The sequence below is a fragment of the Ovis aries genome, chromosome 12 (genome assembly GCF_016772045.2).
Source record: "Ovis aries strain OAR_USU_Benz2616 breed Rambouillet chromosome 12, ARS-UI_Ramb_v3.0, whole genome shotgun sequence".
NCBI lineage: Eukaryota > Metazoa > Chordata > Mammalia > Artiodactyla > Bovidae > Ovis > Ovis aries.
Window position 1 is genome coordinate 2,918,506 of NC_056065.1, and position 25,166 is coordinate 2,943,671.

Below are 25,166 nucleotides of genomic sequence, written 5' to 3' on the forward strand. Positions count from 1 at the left end.
CTGAGCAGCCATGTGAGGCCCAGACCCTGAATTGAGAAAGCGTCTCAAAGGGGACCTGGCCACCACGTGAGACTCTGAGGAGGAACCAGCCAGCTCCCCCCAGGTGGCACCCAGCCCACGGCTTCTCCGTTCATAGAGCCCTGCACTTAGAGCCAGCCAGGGGTCCTTCAGCAGAAGTGGGGCTCCATGCCAGGGGCTGACCTGCTTCGGCAGGAAGCCAAAGGACCAGGAAGACACTGCAGACGAGGCTGGAGGCGGATTCGGAATCCAGCCAGAGAACTTTGAAAGGTCACTGCACCCTTCCCTCTGCTGCTGGGTGAGGCATGTGGTCAGCCCTGCTGGGGAGCTGGGTCAGCACCCCTGGGAGCTGGTGTCCTCCAAGGAGGAGAAAGCAGGGACGAGCAGGGAGTAGCTTCCACCCGGAAATGGGATTTTGGCCTCTGGGGCTGGGAAAATCCTGTTGTGCTTTTTCTGTTTATTAGGGAAGCTGAATCAGTCTCCTATCTCCTAAAAAGCTGCTGTTTGTAGAATTTCATTGGTCAAAGCCGGCACTCCCCTCTCCCAACAGCTTCCTTTTCTCTGGGGAATTCCTGTGGGGGTAGGTGACGCAGGGGAGGAATGGGAGAGTGAGACCCGAAATCAGAACTTTTGCCCATTTATGGACTTGAAGCCCCCTCCCCAACTCTAGGATGACTCATTCCCCCAACTCAACCTAAACATCCCCAGAGGGGAAAGGGTGAAATTGAGTCAGGGGATTAGCTGGAGTGAGGAGGGGAAAGCCTGAGAAGCATGGGGTGCTGTGCTCAGTGGCCTCAGTCGTGTCCGATTCTGTGTGACCCCATGGACTGTAGCCCCCCAGGTGCCTCTGTCCATGGGGTCCTCCAGGCGAGAACACTGGAGTGGGTTGCTGTGCCCTCCTCCGGGGGGGTCTTCCTGACCCAGGGATCGGATCTGGGTCTCTTATGTTTAACCTGCACTGGCGGGTGGTTCTTTACCTTCTTATGAAACACGATCAGTAAGGAGGATTTTAGAGCCGAAAGCAGGCGGAATAAAAGAGAGAGAGAGAAAGAAGTTTGCAACCCAGAGAGGAAGCTGCTTGCCCAGTGGCGTGGCATTTCTCTAAAGGCAGCAGCTCTGTAGAGAGAGGTTAAAAGCCCTCACTTGGAGTCAGTCCTCCAACTCTGGTGTCATCAGAGCCACTCACCAGGCCTGTTAAAATGAGGGCTGCGTGGAAGCTTGCCCATGATCTGAAGCAGGAAGTTCTGAAACAGCGGAAGAGAACTGGGAATCCGGGAGCTGGCTTGTTCTCTGGGGCCTGGGTTGTACAAGGCAACTCCCCTCCCCTTTGCCAATGTCAGAGGCAGAGGCCTGGCCCCAGAGTGACATTTCCAATGTGCTTATAAAATCTCTAAAATCCTTAGATGTGCGGTCATGAAGTTTCACGGCTGGATGGTTTTGAGAGGTCTTTTAGCACAGCCCTCTTGTACAGGAAGACAAAGGACGACCCCCCGCAGTCTTCTTCCATCCCTGGGAGAAGCCTGTGTCTTCCTCAGGAGGAGAAAGTCAGTTGCATATGGGCAAAACCACCTTTCTGACTCAGCAACACCCATCTCCTCCACTGTCAAGCTTTCACAAACTGATCAGCCACAGAATAACTGCTTTTCTAGTCAATGTGTGTGTGCATGCTAAGTCGCTTTAGTTGTGTCTGTTTCTGTGCGACCCCATGGACTACAGGCCACCAGGCTTCTTTGTCCATGGGGATTCTCCAGGCAAGAATACTGGAGTTGGTTTCCATGCCCTTCTCCAGAGGATCTTCCCAACCCAGGGATGGAACCCGTGTCTTTTACATCTCCTGAACTGGCAGGCAGGTTCTTTACCACCAGCAGCACCTGGGAAGTCCTTCCTAGTCAATGAAATCCAGGAATCTTTAGAACTCAGGGACTTCAGAGATCAACTAAGCTGATTTTCCACCCAAAGCAGAAATTCTTTCCTAACAACTCCTGTCTTTATCTCCAACTCACATGTCTTTCAGAAATTCCAGACTCCTTATACCGTTCATCTCCACTGGAGATCTGAGTGCTCCCTAGCTTCCTGCCCCAACCCCAGTCTCTTATAAATGCGAGGCTGCTCGGCTAACCCTTTGTCCTGGGTCCTTCCCAGCTCAGACACGCTCTGGCTCTCAGTGAGTCTCCAGATTTGGACTGGCAGAGCTGAGCAGAAGCTCTGGTGGGGTGTGGGCACTATTTCATGCGGAGGACTGCTGTTCCCCACCCATCTCAATTGCCATTTCCCCTCCCCACCAGCCCACCAGAAGGGTCTGAGGCAGCCCAACTGGATGGGGTCCCGGGGGGATCAGACAGCTCCTCCTGACGTGCCCGGTGGGGGGCTCTCCCCACTGCATGAAGTGGAGCTTCCATGCTCCCCAGCGAGGGGGTTTCCACCCAGGGACAGCCTGGATGGACTTGCCCCAGGGAAGGGCTGAGGGTGTGGAGAGAATTCTGGTCTGGTTTCTGAAGGCCCTTTCCTGTCTCCCAGAGTTGCCCCCCGGTGGTTGTCTGGGTTATTCACATTCCGGAAGCGCTGATGTGGCACTAAGTATTCCTAGGGCCCCAGACTTCCCCCCTGGGGCTCAGAGTCATCTCTCTGAGTCTACTTTCTGGAATGTTTTTGGTATGAAGCATCTGGCAGGTGAGGGGAAGGGCCCAGCAACATGGAATCCACACCCCAGAGCTTGGGTCTCCTTAGGGGCTGGTGTAGTAGACACTCGCTTCCCCCAGAGTCTCTTTCCCCAGCGGCCTGCCCACCCCTCCCAGCCCCTGGTTTGAAAGAGATTAAGCAAACAAACCCCAAAGAGGACAAAAGATCTCAGTCCTGGAGAATTGCATGGACGGTATAGTCCGTGGGGTCGGAGAGCTGGACACAACTGAGCGACTGTCACAGCCGCGGCCCCTCCTTAGACGGTCCAGTGCCGGTAGGGTGTGCTGCTGGGGCTGTGGTGTCCCTTCTCCCATCCTGGCTCCCCACACCAGCTTCTCCCTGTTCCCACTCACCCTCTGCTTTTCCAGCTCCCTTCTGAGGCTTTCGAGGGAAGGGGAAGGCATTTGGGGCAGAAATAACTACCTCCATTGTGCCTAGACAAGAGTGGGCCTGTCCATTTGTAGTTCCATTCACTGATATTCACTGGTATTCTCCCAACTCTCCAAAGCCTTCCTAGATTAAATAAATCCCACATCGCCCACTCCTGCTGAGATTTGGCATTCCCCCAGACCTGGAGTTCGAGAGATGTGGTTTTATCCCTGGGATGGGAAGATGCCCTGGAGGAGGAAGTGGCAATCCACTCTAGCATTCTTGCCTGGGAAATCCCCTGGAAAACCTGGTGTCGCGAAGAGCTGGACACAGCTGAGCGAACTAACACTTTTCACTTTCACCTGGTGGTTCAGTGGTAAAGAATCCGCGTCCAGCGCAGGGGAGACTGTTTGATCTCTGGGTCAGGAAGATCCCATGGAGTAGGAATGGTAACCCACTGCAGTATTCTTGCTGGGAATCCCATGGACAGAGAAGCCTGGTGGGCCACAGTCCCTGGGGTCACAAGAGTTGGACGTGACTTAGTGATTAAACCACCATCACCAAGTGGTTGATACATAAGCACTTAAATGGTAGCCCCTGTTACCTCCTAAATTGCAATTATTCTTTTCCATCACCCCGTTGCCCCTTCACCATCATCTGAACTGGCAATTTTTCTATTGAACTTTCCTTTTAACACATGCGGGCTTGCTGCTCAGTCTGCATCCTCTTTGAGGTTACGATCTTCTGTGTTGCACCAGCAACAGAGCACTTCTGTCTTTCACAGAGCTTTCACTTTTTTCCTGAGTCAGTGAATAAATGAACACAGTTGATTCCACATCTGAACTCTCTGCTTCTTGGGTAACGATTTTCTCTTAAGCTTTTCCTATGTCTACCCAGAGTTTGGCCCAGAGCTCCGGCATTCATTTGGACCACAAACAAAGATATCAGACTGAAGTATCCCATTCGCAGCCTGAACAGTTTGCTTCCTCTCCCATCCTGACCCCACAGTTACCTGGCCTCCTCACTTCTTTCCCAGACTCAGCAACTTTGCCAGCTTCACACAAGCAGGGAAGGGGAGGAAAGGGCAGGTGCCCCATGCCAGCAGGCACTGCAGGCTGGTGGGAGGGCAGGTGTGTGTGGAGCAGGCAGCTGCAGCTGGCCACGACTGGGGCTGTTTGGGGGCCTGTGCACAGCAGAGGCGGATAAGGCATGGGGGGAGGGCGTCTGCTTGGAGCCGGAGCCAGCCGGTTGCTGGCCTGCACTTTGTGCTTATCCTCCCTTTCATCCTGCCCTCCGAGCCTGGGAGTTTCTCAATGGAACCGGCATCTGGGGAATGCTCTGCAGGGGGTGGAGAGGGCTGGCCCACGAGGGGGGCATTCCAGGCATTCTTTACATCCTCCAGGAGCCAGGCGGTTGGGCGCAAGAGTGAGAAGCTGCCCTGCACTAGCGGGAAAAGGATTTCTTTGGAAGGAGAGGATAAAGGTGGCGGGGTGCCTTCCAGCAGCCAGGGACAGAGCTGGATGGGGGAGGGAAGGGCGGGCTATATAACTGGACAAACCCAGTTCTTCAGTGCTAAAGGCAGAAAGGGCAAGTTGGGACCCTCAGCCCAGGGCTCTCTCCCCTGTGTGCTTACAAGGGCAGAAGTGCTGATGGAGGTATGCCTGGGAGTCTTTTGGAGCTAAGAGCCGGGTTTTTGCTGTGTGTTTTGCTTTCATTAAGCAGGGTCTCCATTTTTCACCCCAGAGAGTCCAAGGAAGTGTGTGTTAGGAGAAAACTCAAAGGTCTGTGTCCCACTACCCAAACAGAATGACTGAAGCTGTTTTCCAATCACCGTTCTCATTTTTAATGGGGTGGTTCTTTCTGGTCACAGGAGGGAAGAGGGACCATCAGGTAGACAGAGTCAGGGCATGGAGCGAGGAGCCAGAGACCCCTCCCAGAGAGTGCGATGGGGCACGTAGGCTTACAAAAGATCCCCACCCCCGCCTGTGATCAGCAGGGAAGCTCTGCACTAATACCTCCCTGTACACAAAACCTGATGTCACAGTGGAATTCCCCAGAGCATAGCATTCACAGTATTGAAAATAGTAAGATTCGCTCTTTTAAAAACACAGAGCTGAAAACATTAAAATAAATAAGGACTTTCTAGGGCCCTAAAGGCCCGGAGAAACAGATACATCCATTCTCAATAGCAGGAGCAGCATGGAGGCTGGAGAAGTTCAGAGTCCTTGAGGTCCAAAGTGGGGTCCGGGGGACTCTGAGCCCCTTGAGATGAAGTCCATTAGCAGCCTGAGCTTTTTCAAGTCTTTTAGATCCATAGCAGCGACTCCATTCGCCCTACGGCATGAGGACCTCCGGGCTGACCCCGTCTCTCCCTCAGGTGGACAGCTGGTCCCTGGGCGTTCTCCTCTACATCCTGGTGTATGACCACGAGACGCTGGTGAAACAGATCAGCAACGGGGCCTACCAGCAGCCTCCTAAACCCTCTAGTGAGTGAGGGATGTGGGCATTCTCATCCAGACCCTGGGTGTCCTTTGCTAATTCCTGATGCAGGAATTAAACAGTGACGTAAAGTGAAGCTTCCCTGGTGGCTCAGACTGTAAAGGATTTGCCTGCAGAGCTGGAGAGTGGGAAAGATCCCCCCGAGAAGAGAACGGCAGCCCACTGCAGTATTCTTGCCTGGAGAATTCCATGGACTGAGGGAACTGTCTGCAATTGCAGCCTGGTGGGTACAGCCGTGGGGCTGTAAAGAGTCAGACACGACCGAGCGATTTTCACTCCCACTTTCCAAGTTTGGAGGATGGGAAAGGGGAGAGAACCTCTGAGGAAACAGAGGCTGTGTTCTCTTACTGCTCAGGTAAGCATGGAAGGGCACACTCTAGGAGACCATTCCCAAGACACCCCCGGGAAAACTAGCGGGGAGGGCCACATTCCAGTTTGAGTGGTTCTGTTAGCAGAAGCACCCTGACTGAAACCGCCCACCCTGGCCAGGCACCATAGTAACCGTCTGCACGAGTTGTTTCACAGGAGATCCCGGTAAGGAACATGGAACTAATAAGCCTCCACCAACTGGCAGAGTTCAGGAAAGGTCAAAAGGAGACACCACCTGTCCCACCACCTCCCAGAACCCTTCTCTCTGGCATCCATCTTGGCTGAACAAGGCATGCACCACCAGGAAGGACTCTGAGTCAGAATGATTGGCTAAGGGCAACCCAGAAACTAACCCCATCACCATAAAACCCGAGACTGCGAGCCACGTGGCAGAGCAGCTCTCCTGGGTTCCCTTACCCTCCTGCTCTCCACCCGGGCACCCTTTCCCAATAAAATCTCTTGCTTTGTCAGCACATGTGTCTCCTTGGACAATTCATTTCTGAGTGTTAGACAAGAGCCCAGTTTCGGGCCCTGGAAGGGGTCCCCCTTCCTGCAACAGTTGGTGGAGATGGGAATGTGTGCGTGAATGAAGAGCTTCTAGCCCACCTTGGCAGGACGGCATCACACACAAACTAACTCTTTACAGGAGCTAGGCACTGATACAGTGCTCTTTCCAGCTCTCTGTGGCCCTACTATGGAGAGGGCACAGGCTACATTGTACCCGCACACGGGCGGGCAGCCGGCAGAGACCCTGGCCAGGCCTCTGTGGCCCAGTGGCTGCAGCACCAGCCTTTGTTTAAGAAGTCCAAGAGTAAGAACTACACAGCCCAGACCCTCCAGGGGGACGCCGCCCCTCGCCCTGGTAAGGGTGGCCTCAAGCTGCCAAAGGCATCCTCAAGAAGAAGGCATCGACCCCCTCAGAGGGGGCAGTGGGCAAGGCAACCTGGAAATTAACAGGCAACCTAGACTCAGCCACGGGCCTTCCTCACTGCTTCTCTGTACTCATTTCCCCTCTAGAGCTACCTTCTTGGTTCCACGGGGCTGAAGACATTGAACCCTCAACACACTTCACTTGCCCACTGCCCACATTCAGCCCTCCCCATGGCTCAACTGAAACCACCTCAGCCTTCTGGGCTGGGATGTGGGTCCTGGGAGGCAGGGAAGAAGGCAGTCTCCCCCTTAGGGTGCATCCAGCTGCATCTCAGAGCCTTCCCGCATGGGCAATACCCCCTCTTCAGCTGAGCTCCGAGCAGACCCTCAGTCCCTGCTGGCCGCCCTCTGTCCCCTCCGGGCAGTCCAGCAGAGAAAAGCAGCTAGTCCCCAGGGGGTCCTGCCTCCAGCGCCTCAGGCCTCGGCTTCCGGGGCCCTCCAATGGGGGTGCATCCAGCCCCATGAGGTTGTCCACAGACACAGAGCCCCGCAGAGGGGGCTCGGGGAGCCGTTCGGGCAAGTCCAGCTGGTCGAAGGACTCAGAGGACAGGATGCTATCCTCACTCACAGCCCCCGAGGGGTGGCTGGCCCGGGCTGGAGGGCGTGGGGAGGCCAGTTCATCCAAAGAGCCGAAGGCGGTGGGCGCTGTGTGCTCCAGGGCCGCGTGCGAGAACTTGCCATTGTGTTTGAGAATACCCTTGCGATGCGGCGGCCGCCCCGAGGCTGGAGGGGGCTTGTGCTCCATGGTATCCCCACTCACAAACACGTTCCCGGCATCCGTATCCCCACTCACAAACACGTCCCCGGCATCCAAGAGCTCCCCAGACTCGCTGGGCTCAGGCGAGGAGTAGTAGCCGGACTCCCGCTGGCGTGCCTTCTTGAGGATGCCCTTCTTGGGGAGCGGCGGGCCAGCCTGGCCTGGGTTGGCGGGACTGGGGCCGGGCTCAGGGCCCTGTGTTGCCCCCTCTGCGGGATTTGATGTCTTCTTCTTGAGAATGCCTTTCGGCAGCTTGAGGCCACCCTTCCCAGGGCGAGGGGAGGCATCAGTGGCCGGGGCCCCCTGGAAGGTCTGGGCCATGGCGTTCTCCTTGCGGGACTTCTTGAGCGAGTGCTGGCGCTCCAGGCCAGGGGCGAGGGCCCTGCCGCCCGGCGCCTGCTGCTTCAAGAAGCTGCAGACCTTGGCGCCGTTCTCCAGGAGGGGTCGGGAGGAGCGCCACAGCCACTGAGCCACGGAGGTCCGGCCGGGGTCGCTGCTGGGGTGCCCGCCCTCGTTCAGGGCCCCCTGCTCCCCGACACGGGTGGTGTAGCCCCAGTTGACCCACCAGTGGCTGGCCACGTCCTCCAGGGTGGCCCGGCGGGTAGGGTTCACCATCAGTAGCCACCGGATTAGGCCACAGGCATCTAGAAGGGGAGAGAGAGGCTTCAGCTCCGTAGCCACAAGCTCGGGCACCCACAGCATCCCTTCTGGCTCACCCCATGGATGCTAAGACGGGGCTCCCTCCCAGGTCAGCTGTGCCCCCAGGCAGGCTCCCCAGTCTCCAGAACCGCAGGACCACAGCCCTGTTTACAGGTCTGCTCCTTTGCTCCAGTGAAATGCAGGCCTCTGGGGGTGGAGGCTATGCTGCTCAAGAGTAAACCAAGGTCCTCACACCCTTCTTCTCACCTTACACATTGTACATGAAAGGACAAGATTTCTAAGGACAAACGCAGTAGGCAATGAGACAACTGTGGCAGAGAGGATCTAGACTAGGCTTTAGGAAGCACTTCCCAAATAAGCATGCCCATAAAGGAAGATTTAGCCCTTCCTTCCTTGCAGGTCACAGACACAGGAGGCAGGGAGATGAGAGCAGCTACACTGGGTTGCCATCTTCACTTAGTGAAAGCGAAAATCGCTCAGTCATGTCTGACTCTTTGCAACCCCACGGACTGTAGCCCACCAGGCTGCAACTGCAGACAATCCCCTCAGTCCACGGAATTCTCCAGGCAAGAATACTGCAGTGGGCTGCCGTTCTCTTCTCGGGGGGATCTTTCAGACCCAGGGATTGAACCCCAGTCTCCAGCTTTGCAGGCAAATTCTTTACAGTATGAGCCACCAGGGAAGCTTCACTTTGCGTCACTGTTTAATTCCTGCATCAGGAATTAGCAAAGGACACCCAGGGTCTGGATGGGAATGCCCACATCCCTCACTCACCAGAGGGTTTAGGAGGCTGCCGGTAGGCCCCGTTGCTGATCTGTTTCACCAGTGTCTTGTGGTCCTGCCCATCAAAGGGCATGGAGCCATGCACCAGGATGTAGAGGAGAACGCCCAGGGACCAGCTGTCCACCTGAGGGAGAGACGGGGTCAGCCAGGAGGTCCTCATGCCGCAGGGCGAATGGCTCCAGGCTCGCCTTCAGTACCCATGAGGGGGAACCCAGAGCCCAGAGCATCCAGGGACCACCTCCTTCTAGCACCCAGGGGCAAAGAGGACAATACTGTAGAAGGGACTGGAAGTCATGGAGAGAGGCGTCACCTGCCTCTGCTTGGGGAGGCTGGCCGGGGGCTAGGAAAGGCAACGGGAATGCAGAAGGTGTGGGGCACAGAGCCACGCTGTCAGGGGTCAGGGGTCAGAGGTCAGAGGACTTGAGCGCTCATGCCAGTTTTGCTACTCCCAGCTACAGAACTGGCTAGGCACTGCTTTGGTGGGGAAGTGAGTCTTGCAATCTGAGAAAGGGAATCATTAGAAAACCAGCTCATCCCTCTCTCAAGGTCTAAGCCAAGAGATTAGGAGGCCAGGTGCTCACCTCTGGTCCTGTGTAGGGCTTTCCATTGACGATCTCCGGCGAGGCGTAGAGGGGGCTCCCGCAGAACGTCTGCAGGAACTTGCCTTGGTGGTAGAGGTTGGAGAGGCCAAAGTCAGCGATCTGTAGGATTGGGTCAGACACGGACAGGGTTAGGGTTAGGGTTAGGGGCCTGGACTGTTTTGTAGCTCCTGGTCTGCCCCTCTCCAGACCCTGAGGAAACACAGGTCCTGGCAGAAGGAAAGGGTGCCCATGGCCTCTACCCCACACTGGGCACTACCAACACAGCTCAGGCCCTGGAAGAAAGCGCCCTTCAGAGGCTGTGTCTACGAAGTGTGCCTGGGCAGAGGTGAGGGCAGCTCCAGAGTCCTCACTGTTCCCCAGGCCCTTGCTCAGCCTGCTCTCCACTCCAGGGATGCTCACTCTGCCTACACACACCCTACCAACCCAGAAGGCCCACCTCCCCCGGAAGCCTTCCACTGCCCTGAGGCCTCCTCTTCCATAAAGCCGTACGGTTTCCAATGGCTCACAGGGGGCCCTGCTTGTCAGTTCCATCTCCCCACGCTGCCATGTCCATATGCTCCCCACATGGACCACCTGCCCCGACCCCTTCTGTGGCTCCTTGCCCAGCTGCGGCCCATGGATGGGACTAGTGGCCACTTAATGGCTGAAGGACGGCTCTCACTTGGAGGGGGAGAGACGTCTCATGTCAGTGCCAAGGACTTCAGAACACAGTTACCCATGGGCTTGGGTTGCCTTCCCAGCAAAGGGCTCATCTTGGCCCACATCTAGGCAGGAAAGTGGTGGTGGGACTGGGGTCAGCCCAGGAGATCTGAGAAGCCACAGGGAAGGCAGAGCAGAGATTAGGGCCATCATTATGGCCCAGGAGACACAATCTTCTTACAGGAAGGGCCTCCTGAGCCCTCGGATACTGGGGGTTTGAGGGCCCCCAAGCCCATCTTCTCGCTCCTTAGAGAGACCCTTCCCTCAGCTCTCCTCAGACAGAGGCTGAGACCTACGCCCTCTCGCTCCTAGCCTTCCTCCCCAGCAGAGGGTCACATGTGTCCAGGGTGGGGAGGAGCTGTTTATGAACTCCTTCTTTTATGGGTTTTATTGGCCTCTTATCAAGCAGTTACCTATTGACGCCCATAACAAGGCAGATGACTGGTACAGATGGGAAAGTTCATGCCTGCCTGGACTGTGTGCATTTACTGGCTCTGGCCTCCCCCTCCCTGGTTAGCATCAAAGCGAGCCCCACCTACTCCGGGAATTGGAAAGGAGAATGAACTCAGGGCACCTCAGGGCACAGGTCAGGGGCCACTGGGGAAGAGGCTGTGACCTGGGTTCGGGAAGAGTCTGCGGAGGGTCCGAGTGCAGAGTCAGAGCCCTCCCAGGTGTCTTCAGGGCCGGCTCTTGCTGTCTGCCCCTTCCAGCCCTGAGATCCGAGCTTATCACGTCAACACGAACTTCTCAGACCTAAATTTAACTACCTAGCCATGGGGATTCAGCAGCAGCAGGAGGCAGGAGGCTGGTGCGGGAGTGCCTGCTGTGGTGAAGGGTGCAAAGGGCTCCTTCATGGCAGCAGATTAAAGTGCAACGCGTGCGTGCGTATGTGTGCCTGCATCTCTGTGCACACGTGCAGGTGGGAAACACGCAGGCCACGGCCTCCCCCTGCCAGTCCCAAGGCTGTGAGCAGCAACCGACCCTAGATCTGGACTCCTTCAACCTTGTGACGTTGAGGGGGTTAGAAGACTGGTTCCAGCTGACCTTGCTAGCCATGGGCCCTTGGGTAAGACACGCCTTATCATGAGGCCTCAGTCTTCAACCCACAGAAGGAAGTGCTGAAATGGAGGGTGGCTGAGTCCTTACCGGGACTCAACTCCTCCTGGAACCTCCTGGAGACTAAAAGATGCTTAGGTGGGGCCAGTGCAGACGATCTGGGAAGGGGTGGGGGGGCAGTTTTAAACAAGAAGTGAGGCTCACCTTGATATTTCCGTTGGCATCTAAGAGGATATTCTCCAGTTTGAGATCCCGGTGGACAACCCCGTTCTGAAAGAGGGAGGGCAGGGGTCAGGGGAAGGCCATGAGGGGAGACGGACATGAAGACCTAGTCTGGACAGTGAGGAAGCATGAAAGGTGGGGTAAGCACAGACAGGCAGGGAGCCCAGCTTCACCGGTACAACAAACCATGGGTCCTTCCAACCCCAGCCAAGAGACTTGAAGCCAGATGCGCCAACACTCCCATCTCGCCTTTGTTTCTCGCTCCCTGTGTGGTCCTGGCAAGTCTCGGGACCTCTCTGGGAAAGCCAGCCCCCAGGCCCAGGGCCTGCCCACCTGGTGGCAGTAGTGCACGGCGGAGACGATTTGCCGGAAGAAGTGCCTGGCCTCACGCTCGCTGAGCCGCTGCCGCCCGCTGATGTAGTCATACAGGTCACCCCGGCTGGCGTACTCCATGACGATCACGATCCTGCTGCTGTTCTCAAACACTGGGGCGGCGCGAGGCAGCAGAGTCAGGCCCTGCGGGGGGCACGCTCCCACCACGGGCCACACCCTCCTCCCGGCCCCAAACCGGACAACTGCAAGGGGGCAGGATGCTGCCCGCCGATGCTCCCAGCACCTCCCAGTAGCAATGAGTTCAGGCCAAGAGGACTGGCTCACTTCCCTCTCCTTGGAAGTTCAGGCTTCTGAGCATTCTTAAACTTACCCTACGAATTCTGAGACATCGCTGGATAAGAATGAAAAGTCAGGCTCCCTGGTTCAGAACTCAGTACTTTTTTGTCTGGTGACCTTCAGCAAATCTGTTCCAGACACCTCAGTAAGGACATAGGTTTGGGATTCAAATCCTGGCCCCATCACTTACTAGCTGGGTGACCATGGCAAGTCATTCAATCAGTGCGCCTCAGTTTCCTCATATGAAGAGGGATAATGACAGCAATTTCACAGGGCTGGGGCGAGAAATAGATAAAAACAAGTGACAGCTCTCAGGCTGGCTGAGCGAGCTGGTGTGGAGCCTGACAAGCAAGCAAGCACTCAATAGATGGTTGCTAAGCTGCTAAGTCACTTCAGTCATGTCTGACTCTGTGCAACCCCATAGATGGCAGCCAACCAGGCTCCACCATCCCTGGGACTCTCCAGGCAAGAACACTGGAGTGGGTTGCCATTTCCTTCTCCAATGCATGAAAGTGAAAAGTGAAAGTGAAGTTGCTCAGTCGTATCCAACTCTTAGCGACCCCATGGACTACAGCCCACCAGGCTCCTCTGTCCATGGGATTTTCCAGGCAAGAGTACCGGAGTGGGGTGCCATTGCCTTTATTATTAGCATCCTCATGCATAAACTTGAAAAATAATACTCAGAAGATCAGAAGAGCGATAAAAGCATATGAAAGTGGTTTGTAATCCATGGAGAGCTGAGACACTCATCACTCTGAACTTCTTTGATTTCCCGTCCAGAGTATTCAGGCTTGGGCCTTGTACACAGAAACAATCAATAAACATTTGATAATTAATTGACTCGCTGGGCTCCTGGCGGTCAGCCTGTTTCAGCTGGCTCATCTCCACGTGTGGGAGGGGCCCGCTTGCCCCCACAGGCCTCGTCTGTTCTCCTGGAAAAGCAGGGAACGGCTGGTTCATCAAACTGGCCCTTCAGCTGGGTGTGGGTCAAAACATGTATGTCCGTGATATTGCATCTTCGTGTCAAGCGGGTCCTATGAGTCTGGCTTGCTCAGTCAACCCCAGAGCGATTCCTGTCTAGCCTGGGAGAAGGAGTTGAGAGAGGAGGCTACTCTTAGGGAGAGTCCGAGCTCCCAAGCAGTTGGGTATCTGGCCAGGAAGACTGTGCTTTTTCCCAGGAGAGCACCGTGGCCCAGACTGCTGGGGCCTGCCTAGAGACTCCAACCCTGTGGGTCTCTACAACCCTGCAGAGATAACCACTAGCCTTCTCAGCCGCTTGCTTGGGTTCCTCATGGGACGGGGTCAGGCCAGGGGACCATGGCGGTGGTTCTGCTCTTAAGCCTTCTTCTAAACAGAACGTGAGAGAGGAGACCTCTCTTCCTCCCATCAGGAATATTCAGGCTGAGAGCAAAGTCTCAGGCTCCCTTCCTCCCTCCTGCTGCTCCTGCCATTCCTCGCTTCCTGCCTAACTGATATTATGTAGAGGCTGCCAGGAGACAAGAGTGTGTGGAGGCCGTTCCCTGTCTTTCCCGCATCACCATCTCTCGCTCACTTTGTTGTCTGGGTCACAGGGAGCAGGGTAGCTGGGGTGGGAAGCCAGCACTGATGTCAGTACAAGAGGAGGCTGCGAGATACGAGGACGGGTAGGAACCGGCCTCACGGTGGGAATGATTCAGAGGACAGGAGGCCTGGCTCTTGAGACGTACAAAGAAAGAGCGCACCCACACGCCTGAGACAGGCGCAGGTCTCCGTATGCTTCAGCTACCCCCACAGTGCCAAGGCTCCCAGTGGGTTTGGGGAGGCAGTGTTTAAGTATGGGAAACCTAAGAACAAAAATGCCTACAATCTGTGGAGTTCCTCTCCTGAGCCGAGTACTTGGTGACATTAAATTTGATCTTTGCAACAACCTTGTGACGTAGGTGAGATTATCTCATTTTACAGAAGAGGAACTGAGACCCAGAGACTACATTAAATTACTTGCTCAAGGTCATGCAGCTGGGTTTCAAATCCAGCTCCTGCCCAAGCCTAAAGCCCATGCCCTTTTCTACTCCTGTGTGTCATCTGTTCCGACCGCGCGTGCGCACGCACACACTCTCTCCGCACGCACACACACTCTCCGCACGCACACACACTCTCCGCACGCACACACTCTCTCCGCACGCACACACACTCTCCGCACGCACACACTCTCCGCACGCACACACTCTCCGCACGCACACACTCTCTCCGCACGCACACACACTCTCCGCACGCACACACTCTCTCCGCACGCACACACACTCTCCGCACGCACACTCTCCGCACGCGCACACACACACTCCGCACGCACACACTCTCCGCACGCACACACACTCTCCGCACGCACACACACTCTCCGCACGCACACACACTCTCCGCACGCACACTCTCTGCACGCGCACACACACACTCCGCACGCACACACTCTCCGCACGCACACACACTCCGCACGCACACACACTCTCCGCACGCACACACTCTCTCCGCACGCACACACTCTCCGCACGCACACACACTCTCCGCACGCACACACACTCTCCGCACGCACACACTCTCTCCGCACGCACACACACTCTCCGCACGCACACACTCTCTCCGCACGCACACACACTCTCCGCACGCACACACTCTCCGCACGCACACACTCTCTCCGCACGCACACACACTCTCCGCACGCACACACTCTCTCCGCACGCACACACACTCTCCGCACGCACACACTCTCTCCGCACGCACACACTCTCTCCGCACGCACACACTCTCTCCGCACGCACACACTCTCTCCGCACGCACACACACTCTCCGCTTCAGTGCCCTGCCTCTGTACCTTCGTGGATGGCAATGATGTGGGGGTGGCTGAGCGATGACATGATCTCAATCTCGCGCCGAATGTGCATCAGATCTTGCTCATCTTTGACTTTGTCTTTCCGGATTGACTTGATGGCCACCTGGGAGCAGAGGGTGCAGGAGAGTGAGGAGGAAGGCCTGGCAGGCAAAGGCATCCCTGAGGACACTCTGGGGGAGCCCTGACCCTGGTGATCTGCCTCCCGCTGCTACAAAGGCCATAGGTTGCACCCAGAGAAGCCTCTCTACCCTTCACTGGGGCAGGCAGCAGAGAGGCTAGAGAGAACCTTCTCTGGCAAAGATTCTTGCCTGGGTTGGGTACGGTTTATGTAGTAGGAATGAGGATAAGCCGATGACCTCACTCAGAGTATGGATAGGTGAAGACGGTAGGTAACAACCTGTACTTGTAAGGCCGACGCTTCGTGGTTCAAAGCAAATTTATCTTGGTCCGCCACGAGAAAAGGACTGGGCCTCTTCTGCTCCCCTCTGGGTGGCGAGCACGGTGCCTGGCACGCAGTAGGCACTGAATAGCCATTTGTTGCAGCTGACAATGAACTGGCCTCAACCAGCCTGAGAGGCAGGCGCGGAAAGCACCACCATCCCCATCTCCAGGTGAGGAAGCGCGCTCCTAGAGAGGCTGTTTCCTTCCTGTTCAACATCACACAGGCACTCACTGGCACAGACTGGCTTGCACTGTTGACCCACGTCTGATACTTTTTCCACCTGATACTTTTTCCACCTCAGCCCTCTACTTCGCTACAGTCTCTAGCTAAAAGGTGGGAAACAACCCAAAGGCCCATTAACCGATGACTGATCAGACAAAATATGCTATGTTCACACAATGGAGTATTATTCAGCCACAAAGGAGAATGAAGTACCGATACATGCCCAACACGGACGAACCCTGAAAGCATGCTCAGTGAAAGAAGCCAGACACACAGGGGCAAATGCTGCACACCTCTACTTATCTGAGTAACCAGGACAGACAAACGCACTGCACAGAGAGCAGGAGGCTGGTTACCGGGGTGGGGGTGCGGAGGCGATGGAGAGTTATTGCCTAGTGGATACTGAGCTTCCATTTGAGATGATGAAAAGGTTTTAGAAACGCATAGTGGTAACCATGCACAGCACTGTGAATGTACTGAATTGTACACTTAAAATGATGACAATGGTAACTTTTATATGTCTTACCCCACATAAAAAAGTGAAGTCGCTCAGTTGTGTCTGACACTGTGCAACCCCATGGACTGTAGCCCACCAGGTTCCTCCGTCCGTGGGATTCTCCAGGCAAGAGTACTGGAGTGGGTTGCCATTTCCTTCTCCAGGGGATCTTCCCGACCCAGGGATTGAACCCGGGTCTCCCACATTGTAGGCAGACGCTTTACTGTCTGAGCCACCAGGGAAGTCCCTGCTTACAAAAAGATCACTCAAAAAAGTTATGAAAAAAGTACTAGCGTTTTCAATCCAGGTGAATAGTAAGGTCTCTCCCTCAGCACCAAACAACCAGACGGTTAAACAGAGTCCCCTGGGCTTCGCTACCTTGTCTGTAAAGGTGAACGTGCCATTTAAGGATTAAACTCTGGCTGGTACCTGCGGTGGGTTCAGGAAGGGTGGAGTGAGGCAGAGGAAATGGAGAAAGAACTGCCAAGAAGCCGCTTACGCACAGCTCTTACACACAGAGGGGTCCCAGCCTCTGTCCCGCCACACGGAGCAGCGACACAGGAAACGCGCGCGTGGAGTGCGGGCAGTCGGGGAACCCCCTGGTTCATCCCCCAGGAGGGTTTGCCGCCCCTCGAGGTTCAAAGGAGCCGGAAAAAGGAGCCCGGGGGCGGGGCCGCCCACGCCTTCCCCGGGCTCTGGGCAGACAAAGGCTTCCTGCTTCTGACGCGCCCGCGGGCCTGTGTCCCCTCAGCCAGGAATGCGGAACCGCCGCGATCCGGCAAAGGGGCGCTCACAATGCCCGGGCCGGTCACCCCAGCAACGGGCCGGGGACGGCGCGCCTGGGAGAGGGGCGGCCGGCGGGCGGGGCCAATGGCGGCGGGAGGGGCGGCCCCCTCGGCGCCTCCCGCCCGCGCCCCGCGGGGGCCCCGCTGCAGCTGCAGGGCCGGCTGCGCCCCGGGCGTCTCCTCACGCCCTCCACCCCTCCCGCTCCAAATGACCCCGAGGAGCGAGCGAAGCAGAAAAGTCCCCAGCTTAGAACTGGACAGGGGGTGGGGACGGGGGAAGGGGCCTAAATCCTCCTCCAACTACAGGCTTCAACCGGCAGCCTGGCTCCTGATCACCTCTCCTATACCCTTTTTCTCCCCCTGAAGGGGAGATATTATGGACTCGTTCTTCTCTCTTTAAATTCTTTGTTTTAAAAATCAGGTAATACCCCGAGCTCTTCAGATAAAGGGCCATAAGTTGAATCTATTTATGTAAAAGGAAAATCACATATAAATCACATACTTAGATAATGAAACAAATATTTGAGAATTTAAGATACATATGCAAAACCTGGGCATATCTCAGGTGTACAACTGTGCACACACAGACATGCGCAATGAGCAAATCACTGTAGGCGGGCTCAGAGCTCTAAAGAAGGCAGGCCTAACAGAAGAGAGGTCTCAGAAAAGGAAAGGGCCCTGAGGGGTGCTAGGAGGAGTCACTGCGGGGATACAGGGTGCACAAGTTGAACCCTGAAATCCATTCTGGAAGCCTACAATTAAAACCAGAATTGTTCGTCCTCAATGGACAGCTCCATCCCCCTGCCAGCTCATGCTCTGGCCCCATTATCTATGCGAGGTCTTAGGAGACCACAGTTTGGCTGGCACTTCCCAGGAAGGAAACAGGTTACGTCATCGAGCCACCACCAGTCCTCAAGCAAGTGACAGACAAGAAGAGCAATGTGTCACTGCCCTGGTGGGCCTGGGGCACTTCCCCCACCCACCCTAGCCCCACCAGACAGGCCTCTAACTGCTGGAGAGCCTGTCAAAGTATATAAGATAGAGCAACAGCTCAGGCTTATAAGGAGCTCAGCATACAGAAAACACTCAACTGTTTACTGGTGAACACAAATCACAAATAAATATTTATTGGTTACATCATTGGGCTGATCCCTGGGACCTACGGGACCAGTGCCCAAATAAGATTTTCTGCCCTTTTTGTGAGGCATGGGTGGAGTCAACCTTGTTTACTAGAACTCATTTTGAGAGACCTTTGTTCTTATGAGCAAGATAGTTGAGGAACCACTCTCTAGAATTAAAATATAGTGACCAGACTAAAGGAAGAGAAAGATAGTCGCTGAATGGATCACCCAGAGGCAGGAAAGCCACCCGCGTACCGACAATCCTGGTTCATCCCATGTAATTAACAGTGCCCTTCTTACTCACCGAAGTATTCAGGCTGAGATGTTATATTACATGGCCACCCTACTCAGAAGGGCCAGGAAACTGAAACACAATAATGACAATATAAATGTGAACATTAGATCAGTGGAGGGGCGCCAAGAGCCCAGGTATCTAATCTTTATTTGCCCCTTTGGAGCTATGCAACTCAAGACAAGTCATTTAAATGATCTGGTTAACTGGTCTGGCTAGTTCTAATGTTCTCATCTGAAAAATAAAAGGGCATCTATTCTCCAAACATTTGCTGAACGCCTACTACATGTCTGGCACTGCAGTAGGTGCTGGATTCAGACAAAAACTGGACAGTCCCTGTACCAAGGCCCTTGATCCAGTCAAGTATGATTGAGATCCCTGCCCACCCGGGAGCTCCAAGAGCACCGGAGAGCTTTGCCTGGAGGAGCAAGGTCAATTACCCCTGGGAGAAAGCTTCGTTTTAGATCTTGGAGGAACAGTGGGGCTCACCAAGCCAAGGCACATAGGCTTTTGGAGGGGGACAACAAGGGCATTCCAGGCAGACAGAAAGGTTTGAGAACACACCAGAAAGAAAGGAAAGGAACTATTCGTGAATTTGCACACTAGGATCTCTAAGCTCACTTCTAAACTCCAGCATTTTCTGATGAGCTTCTTCAGAAATGGGTCACCTGCTATCATGCCAGGAAGGTGCTGGCCAAGGGTTGTTATAATGGGCTTATTCAGAGGCCCCATGCCATAACCGTGTTAACCTGCCTGAGCAAAATTCCTATTGCTACCAGCCCAGTGGTTTTCTTGCCTCTGCGGCCCTGCCTGCCTGAAAGGCAGCATGGCCCCAATTCCCTATCCCATTTTGCAAATGCAAACACTGAAGTCCAGAAAGGTGGCTCTTCCCAGGTTCCTCAACAAGGCCAGGCTGTCAGGGTCCAAGATGGAGGGCTGCTGTGAGGAGAAGCTACCATCTCAGAAGACAAAAGGTCTTTACAGATGTTCTGGCCTGCCTCTAACCCCTGGGGAAGGGAATACCCCACACCCTGCCTTGGGCTGGGCTGTGCACCACCAGCCACCATCAACCCACTTACAGATAAACAAACATGTTGGACAGATGGGTGCTGAGATCAATTGGTTAAACACTGCCTTCTCTCCTTCTAATCCCCATAGGAACTCAGATCAAGAATAATATGCATTCAGGAGAGGATGGCAGAAAGATCTTAGAAAAAGATGACCTACAGGTACTGGCTGCAGATGACAAGAGAGAGGGTACAAATTGGACATCTCTGGTCATAGCTATCAGCCAGAGTTGGAGCCAAGATCTTTGACTCCTTTTTGGCCTTTCACGGAGCAGCTGCCTCTGGGAGGCAGGTTGAAGAGCTGGAGGATAACCCATTTAGATTACAGAGGAGAAGCTGGGCTAGGCTGGCAGGGTGGAGAGGCCTGGGGGTGGCTCACCATCCCACCAAGCCTTCCAGAGAACCCGGCAGGGACCAGGAATGGGTTCTGAGGAGAGGGGGTGCTGCCTCCCCTAAATCCCATGCTGTGCCCACCCCTTCTTTGCCACCCTCCAGCCCGCTCTGCCAGACAAAGCGCTTCCCTACCCAGCCCTCCTGCACGGCTTGGCCAAAGCCCAGGAACAGCAGTCACCTGCAGCCAAAGTCTCTCTCTCTGCCCTGAGCAGGCAGGTGCAGCAGGCGCTGGGAGGGCAGCATCACTCAGAAGAGGCCTCTGGCACCTGGCCCGGTGGCAGCCCTTCTCTGGATCAGGGGCTAAAGGAGAGACTGGGACTCTGAACAAGGCAGAGGCCAAAGGGCTTAGGGAAGTGAAGCACATGCCATTCTCTTCCTCAGGGCAGGACAGACCCAGGATGGAGGGACTCCGCCTTCCCCAGGAGAGGGAGAGGAGGACCGTGACAAAGCCAGCCCTGCTAGGGAACACCACTACCACGCATGTCAGCTACCATGCACATTACCTCATTTAACCCTAGGAGAACCCCCACGAGGCAGGAGTTATCACAATCCCCACTTTACAGATGAGGAAGCTGAGACGCACAGAGGTCACACGGCTCGGAAGGAGCCGAGCCCGGATTTTGAATGCTTGCACCTTGATGATGAGCGGAGCAGTTTTCCTGACAAAGCAAAAGCCTCGAATGTAGTATAGCTCACCCACTCAGGATCCCTGGGCGCAGGCAGTGAGGATGTGGGGGTGGGGCTTGCTCCCGAAGACTCTTCCCACTCTCAGTGTGCCTGGAGCTCTGGGAAGGGCAGTCAGAGCTAGCTGCTGGAATGACAAAGCAAACTGAGGCAAGCCCAGGCTCAGCCCAGAGCCAGCTCCCAGTTCGAGACTCAGGCCTGGTCATCTCGCGCTGGGTGGTTAAGTCAGGAGCCAATGTTGCAAGCATGCCACTAACCACCCCCGGGACATGTCACCTGCCCTCCCTGGGCTTCAGTTTCCCCATCTGTCAATGAGGGGATCAGACCATATCGGTCGTGTTCAAACATTTTGAAATCCCACGCAACAATCCAATATAAAAATGAGACAGAAGCTCCCCTGGCCCAGATCACTCTCCCTTGGGACTCCACTCTGCTCGTGCAGGTAAGAACTCTATGCAGATCACCCTAACAGCTGTGGTGGACTCCACCATTCCAGGCACCCAGCAGGTGCTTTTCTTCCTGGGGGAGGGCGTAGGTCAGGAGAGCTAGGAGAGTCACAGGAGGAAATGTCATGTGGATACCAGGAATGCACTCAGAGCTAGAAGATCCAGAGCAAATATTTATTTTTCTTTTAATGTCCTCCTGGAGTGGCCCTTAGTCCTGCCCACCTGCCCCTCCCTGCAGACAATCCCATCGGGCCCCTGAGAATCCCATCAGACAGGCTGGGAATTGGGAATGGGGCGGAAGTCACCCAGCAGGCTTTCCTCTGACCCTCCTCCCCAAAGACCTTGGTTCATTTTGGGGGAGGTCGTGGGCTGCTCCCACACTCCTCTCCTGGGGCACCAGGTCAGTCTTTCTTCAGGGAGGACACTGCAGAGGCAGGAGTGGGGTTGCAGTGGAGAAGAGGATTCCTCCCCAGAATTTAGAGAAACCAGAGTTTAGCATCGTGTAGAGCTGCTCTCCAAGGAGGCTGGAGGCCCTGAGCAAACTCCCAGCAGAAGTACAGGGTGATCTATGGATCAGGGAGCAGGTTCCATTCCTGCTTATCTCGGCTCCCTGGAGACAAGAGACATGAAGCCAGGGAGCACCTTTGAATTCTCTGTTCTGATGTAATAAGAGCGGAAATCTCTGCCTACAGCCACTGAGGTTTGCAAACTGAAAGCTGGTTCATCTCATTCCAGAATCAATGATTTCTCTCTTTCTCTTTTACATACACACAACCGGCATACACACGCAGTGACCCAGGTCAAGAGCTTAATGGGTTTCTGAATTTCAGCCTCAGTTTCTGGGCCACCCCATTCCTCCCCAATCCAGTCTGCCCCCCAAGAGGTATGAGCCACAAGCCACAAGCAGCTACTTTTCACTTGAGTCCCTAACAAAGCCTGGGTCCAGCAGTCCCAAGCCTGGAGGCTTATTGGGCCATTACACTTTATAGAAAGAGAAAGAAAAGGAAAGTCAGGAAGTACATGATTGCCCAATAGCTGTAACCTGGCAGTGGGCACCTGGGGACTGTGCCAGGCGTCAGCAGGAAAAACATACTCGGTTCTATTGATGGGGCCATAATCCACTCCCTTTCCCCAGCATCCACTCTCCTTCACCAATGAAATGACTTCCTGAATTTCAAACCAGCTACTGGCTGCAAAAGCAAACAATCTAGGGAGGTGACTTGCTGCCATAGCCAATAGGCAAACCACGGCCGTGCATACACGCACATCTCATAACCAGCACCCAACTGGATTTGGCAAAACAATCCCTAAACCAGCCTTTTTAAAAGGCTTCTTAAAATACAGATTATTTAGGGACTTGTCTGGTGGCTCAGATGGTAAAGAGTCTGCGTGCAATGCAGGAGACCTGGATTGGATCCCTGGGTTGGGAATATCCCCTGGAGAAGGAAATGGCAACCTACTCCAGTATTCTTGCCTGGAAAATCCCACAGACGGAGGAGCTTGGCAGGCTAAAGTCCATGGGGTCACGAAGAGTCAGACACGACTAAACCACGAATACTTTCACTTTCGACCTTTTTGGAGGTTCAGTGGTTAAGACTCGGTGCTTCCACCGTAGGGGCACGTGTTTCATCCCCAATCCCACATACTGCACAGTGTGGCAAAAAAAAAAAATACAGATTATTTGGCCCCATCCTAGATCTTCAGAATGATATCCTCCCAGTTCGGAACCAGAGAAGGTGCTTCAATAAGCACCCAGGTGATTCCAGTGTGCATTAAGCTCAAGTTAGGGAACCACTGTTAATTTCTGCAAACTTGCCATCCTTTTAGGGCTAGTCTTCCCAAATCAGTTCTCATTGAGGGGTCTATTGTCAGGAAACAATTTAAATTCATATTTGTACCTCATTCAATCCTCATAGAAACTCTGAGGGAGCCCATATTTTCCTCATTTTTGCAAAAGGAGAAACTAAGTACAGAGAAAATAAACTACATAAGGACACACATTAAAGGACTCCCCCCGGTGACTCGGCAGTAAAGAATTCATCTGCAATGCAGGACATGCGGGTTTGATCCCTGGGTCAGGAAAATTCCCTGGAGACTGAAATGGCAAACCATTCCAGTATTCTTGCCTGGACAATCCCATGGAAAGGGGAGCCTGGTGGGCTATACAGTCAGTAGTGTCACAGAAGAGTTCGACATGACTGAGCAACTAAACAACCCACAGATTACTATTACTATACACACCTACGTCCCAAATGAACAGGACACGTCCCTGAAAAGGCCCCAAATCCAAAGGTACCTTGGGGCACAGTGGATCTTTCACCAGAGCCTGGTTTCACATTTACCAGAGTTAAAAACACATCATAATAAAACTTTGATTGAATGTCAGAGCTGGCAAGGACCTAAATGTCAAACCCACCCACGCCCCTCAGGAGGGAGGGATGTCTCCATCCTCTCCTGGGCTGCCAAACTCCCAGAACTGAACTGAGGAACTGGACGCCTCATCCCTTTATTCAGTCGGCTACACATACGCACTACCCCCGCCAAGATCAAGTGCCTTCTACTTCCTCCTTCCATGCTACTCCACTGGATAGTCTGTTACAAACAAAATTCCACTGAAGTCTCATCTCTAGGGACCCTCCTCACCCTGACTCACTTTGGAAACCATCACTTGCTGACCAGAGTTGCTCGGGTTCTCAAGTCCACGACCATTGTCCCTATACTCATGGACAAATGTATAGAAAACACCATCAGCGCGCGCACGCACGCACAAACCACCACACACACACACACACGAAGATGGAGACTGAAGGCAGGCAACCCCACCGAGCAGGGCGCTGGCCCCCGGCCCACCCTCCGCCCCTCCACAGGCGTGGCCGAGCCCGGAGCCCGCCGGCCGGCGCCGCACTCACCAGGCGCCCGGAGCTCTCCCGCGCCTTCTTCACCTTCCCGTAAGTCCCCTTGCCCAGGGTCTCCAGGAACTCGTAGCGGTGTCGCAGGTTGTGCTTGTGGTGGTGCCGCTTCACCGCCTGCTTCTTCATCAAGGGCTTGGGCGACTTGAGAAGCCCGTCGGCCAGGGGCCGGACCAGCTCGGCGGCCAGCGCGGCAGTGGCCGAGGGCGCAGGGCCGAGGCGCCGGGGGAAAGGCAAGGACTCCATGCCAGACGGCGGCGCGGGCGGAGTGGGTCGGCGGCTCAACAGAACCGAAGACCCGGACACCTGTGCCGCTTACGCCCGGGAACCCAAGCTTGCACCTGCGCTCGCGAGCCGGCGCGGAGCTGCAAGCGGTTATAAACGCCGCGAGCCCGCAGCGGACCACGCCCCCCGGCGTCCATTGGCCGGGCCGCCTGGAACGCGTGACCAGGGCCGCTGACATTGGCTCCCCCCGCGCTTTGCGGGGAGAGTAACAGTGGAGCCCCGCCCCCCGGGCTCCGGGGGTGACTTGCAGCGGCAGGGGCGCGCGGGGCGGCCGTTGGGGCGGCCGTTGGGGCGGGGCGGGCTGGGGTTGATGCTGCCGGGACCCAGACGCTTTGAGAGCCCCTACATTGCTCTGTGCCTCTCAGAGGCTCTTGGTACTGCCTAGAGCCACCTGTTGTCCTTTCATCGCGCTGTTCTCGGTTAGCCAGAGGCAAACTGACAATGATACTGTCCCCCAAAGGATTTCTCCATCCTGAGTAATTTGCTTCTCCCAAGTCAAAATCCATAAAGTCACTCCACTACTTCTCTGAGACCATAAGGAGGAAAAAGGGATGGATTGGAATGGAGGCAAACTCTCGAGTTGGAGGGTTAGGGGAGAGCCGTTTCAAGGTTCTGAGTTCTGCTTTCGGTCGGATCAACCTTAACTGTATCCCAGACATGCAGTTCTGGGAAGTTCCTACTTCTTCAGCAAATAAGGCTTCTAAGGTTGAGTGAGTTCCTCAGGATGTGGTAGAACTGATGAAGCAAGGGAAGGAGGCAGAGCCAAAGGGAAACATCCATTCATTAAAAAATATATTACACTCCTACTATTTAACTTGTAAATAGTTGCCCATTTAAGTTTTCCTTTTC

At 54.9% G+C, this 25,166-nt stretch overlaps 1 protein-coding gene across 13 annotated transcripts; it reads right to left on the reverse strand.

Annotated features, from left to right (window-relative positions):
- Positions 1-4,885: 4,885 nt before the first annotated feature.
- On the reverse strand, positions 4,886-24,383 carry NUAK2 (NUAK family kinase 2). 13 transcript variants are annotated; one of them, XM_042256970.1, is made up of 9 exons: positions 24,033-24,145; positions 20,497-20,652; positions 18,546-18,605; positions 15,158-15,278; positions 11,977-12,128; positions 11,626-11,691; positions 9,646-9,765; positions 9,056-9,188; positions 4,886-8,265 (listed from the first exon to the last, which is right to left on the reverse strand). In XM_042256970.1, exons 4-9 carry the CDS (start codon positions 15,225-15,227, stop codon positions 7,169-7,171), a joined length of 1,638 nt encoding a protein of 545 aa, XP_042112904.1. In that variant the 5' UTR covers positions 15,228-15,278; positions 18,546-18,605; positions 20,497-20,652; positions 24,033-24,145; the 3' UTR covers positions 4,886-7,168. The 13 variants fall into 13 exon arrangements, with proteins under 13 accessions (XP_042112904.1, XP_042112905.1, XP_042112906.1 ...); XM_042256971.2 differs by lacking the exon at positions 20,497-20,652 and adding an exon at positions 20,690-20,804; XM_042256972.2 differs by lacking the exon at positions 20,497-20,652 and adding an exon at positions 20,690-20,801 and having other exon boundaries at positions 24,033-24,142.
- Between the last annotated feature and the right edge of the window lie 783 nt (positions 24,384-25,166).

Coding starts and splice junctions, on each gene's coding strand:
- NUAK2 (XM_042256967.2), bottom strand. CDS start 15,833: ATGTTGAACAGGAAGGAAACAGCCTCTCTAGGAGCGCGCTTCCTCACC. Junction 11,692..11,976: donor CCGTGCACTACTGCCACCAG/GTGGGCAGGCCC, acceptor TCCCTCTTTCAG/AACGGGGTTGTCCACCGGGA. Junction 9,189..9,645: donor AGCCCTACACAGGACCAGAG/GTGAGCACCTGG, acceptor TCTCTCCCTCAG/GTGGACAGCTGGTCCCTGGG.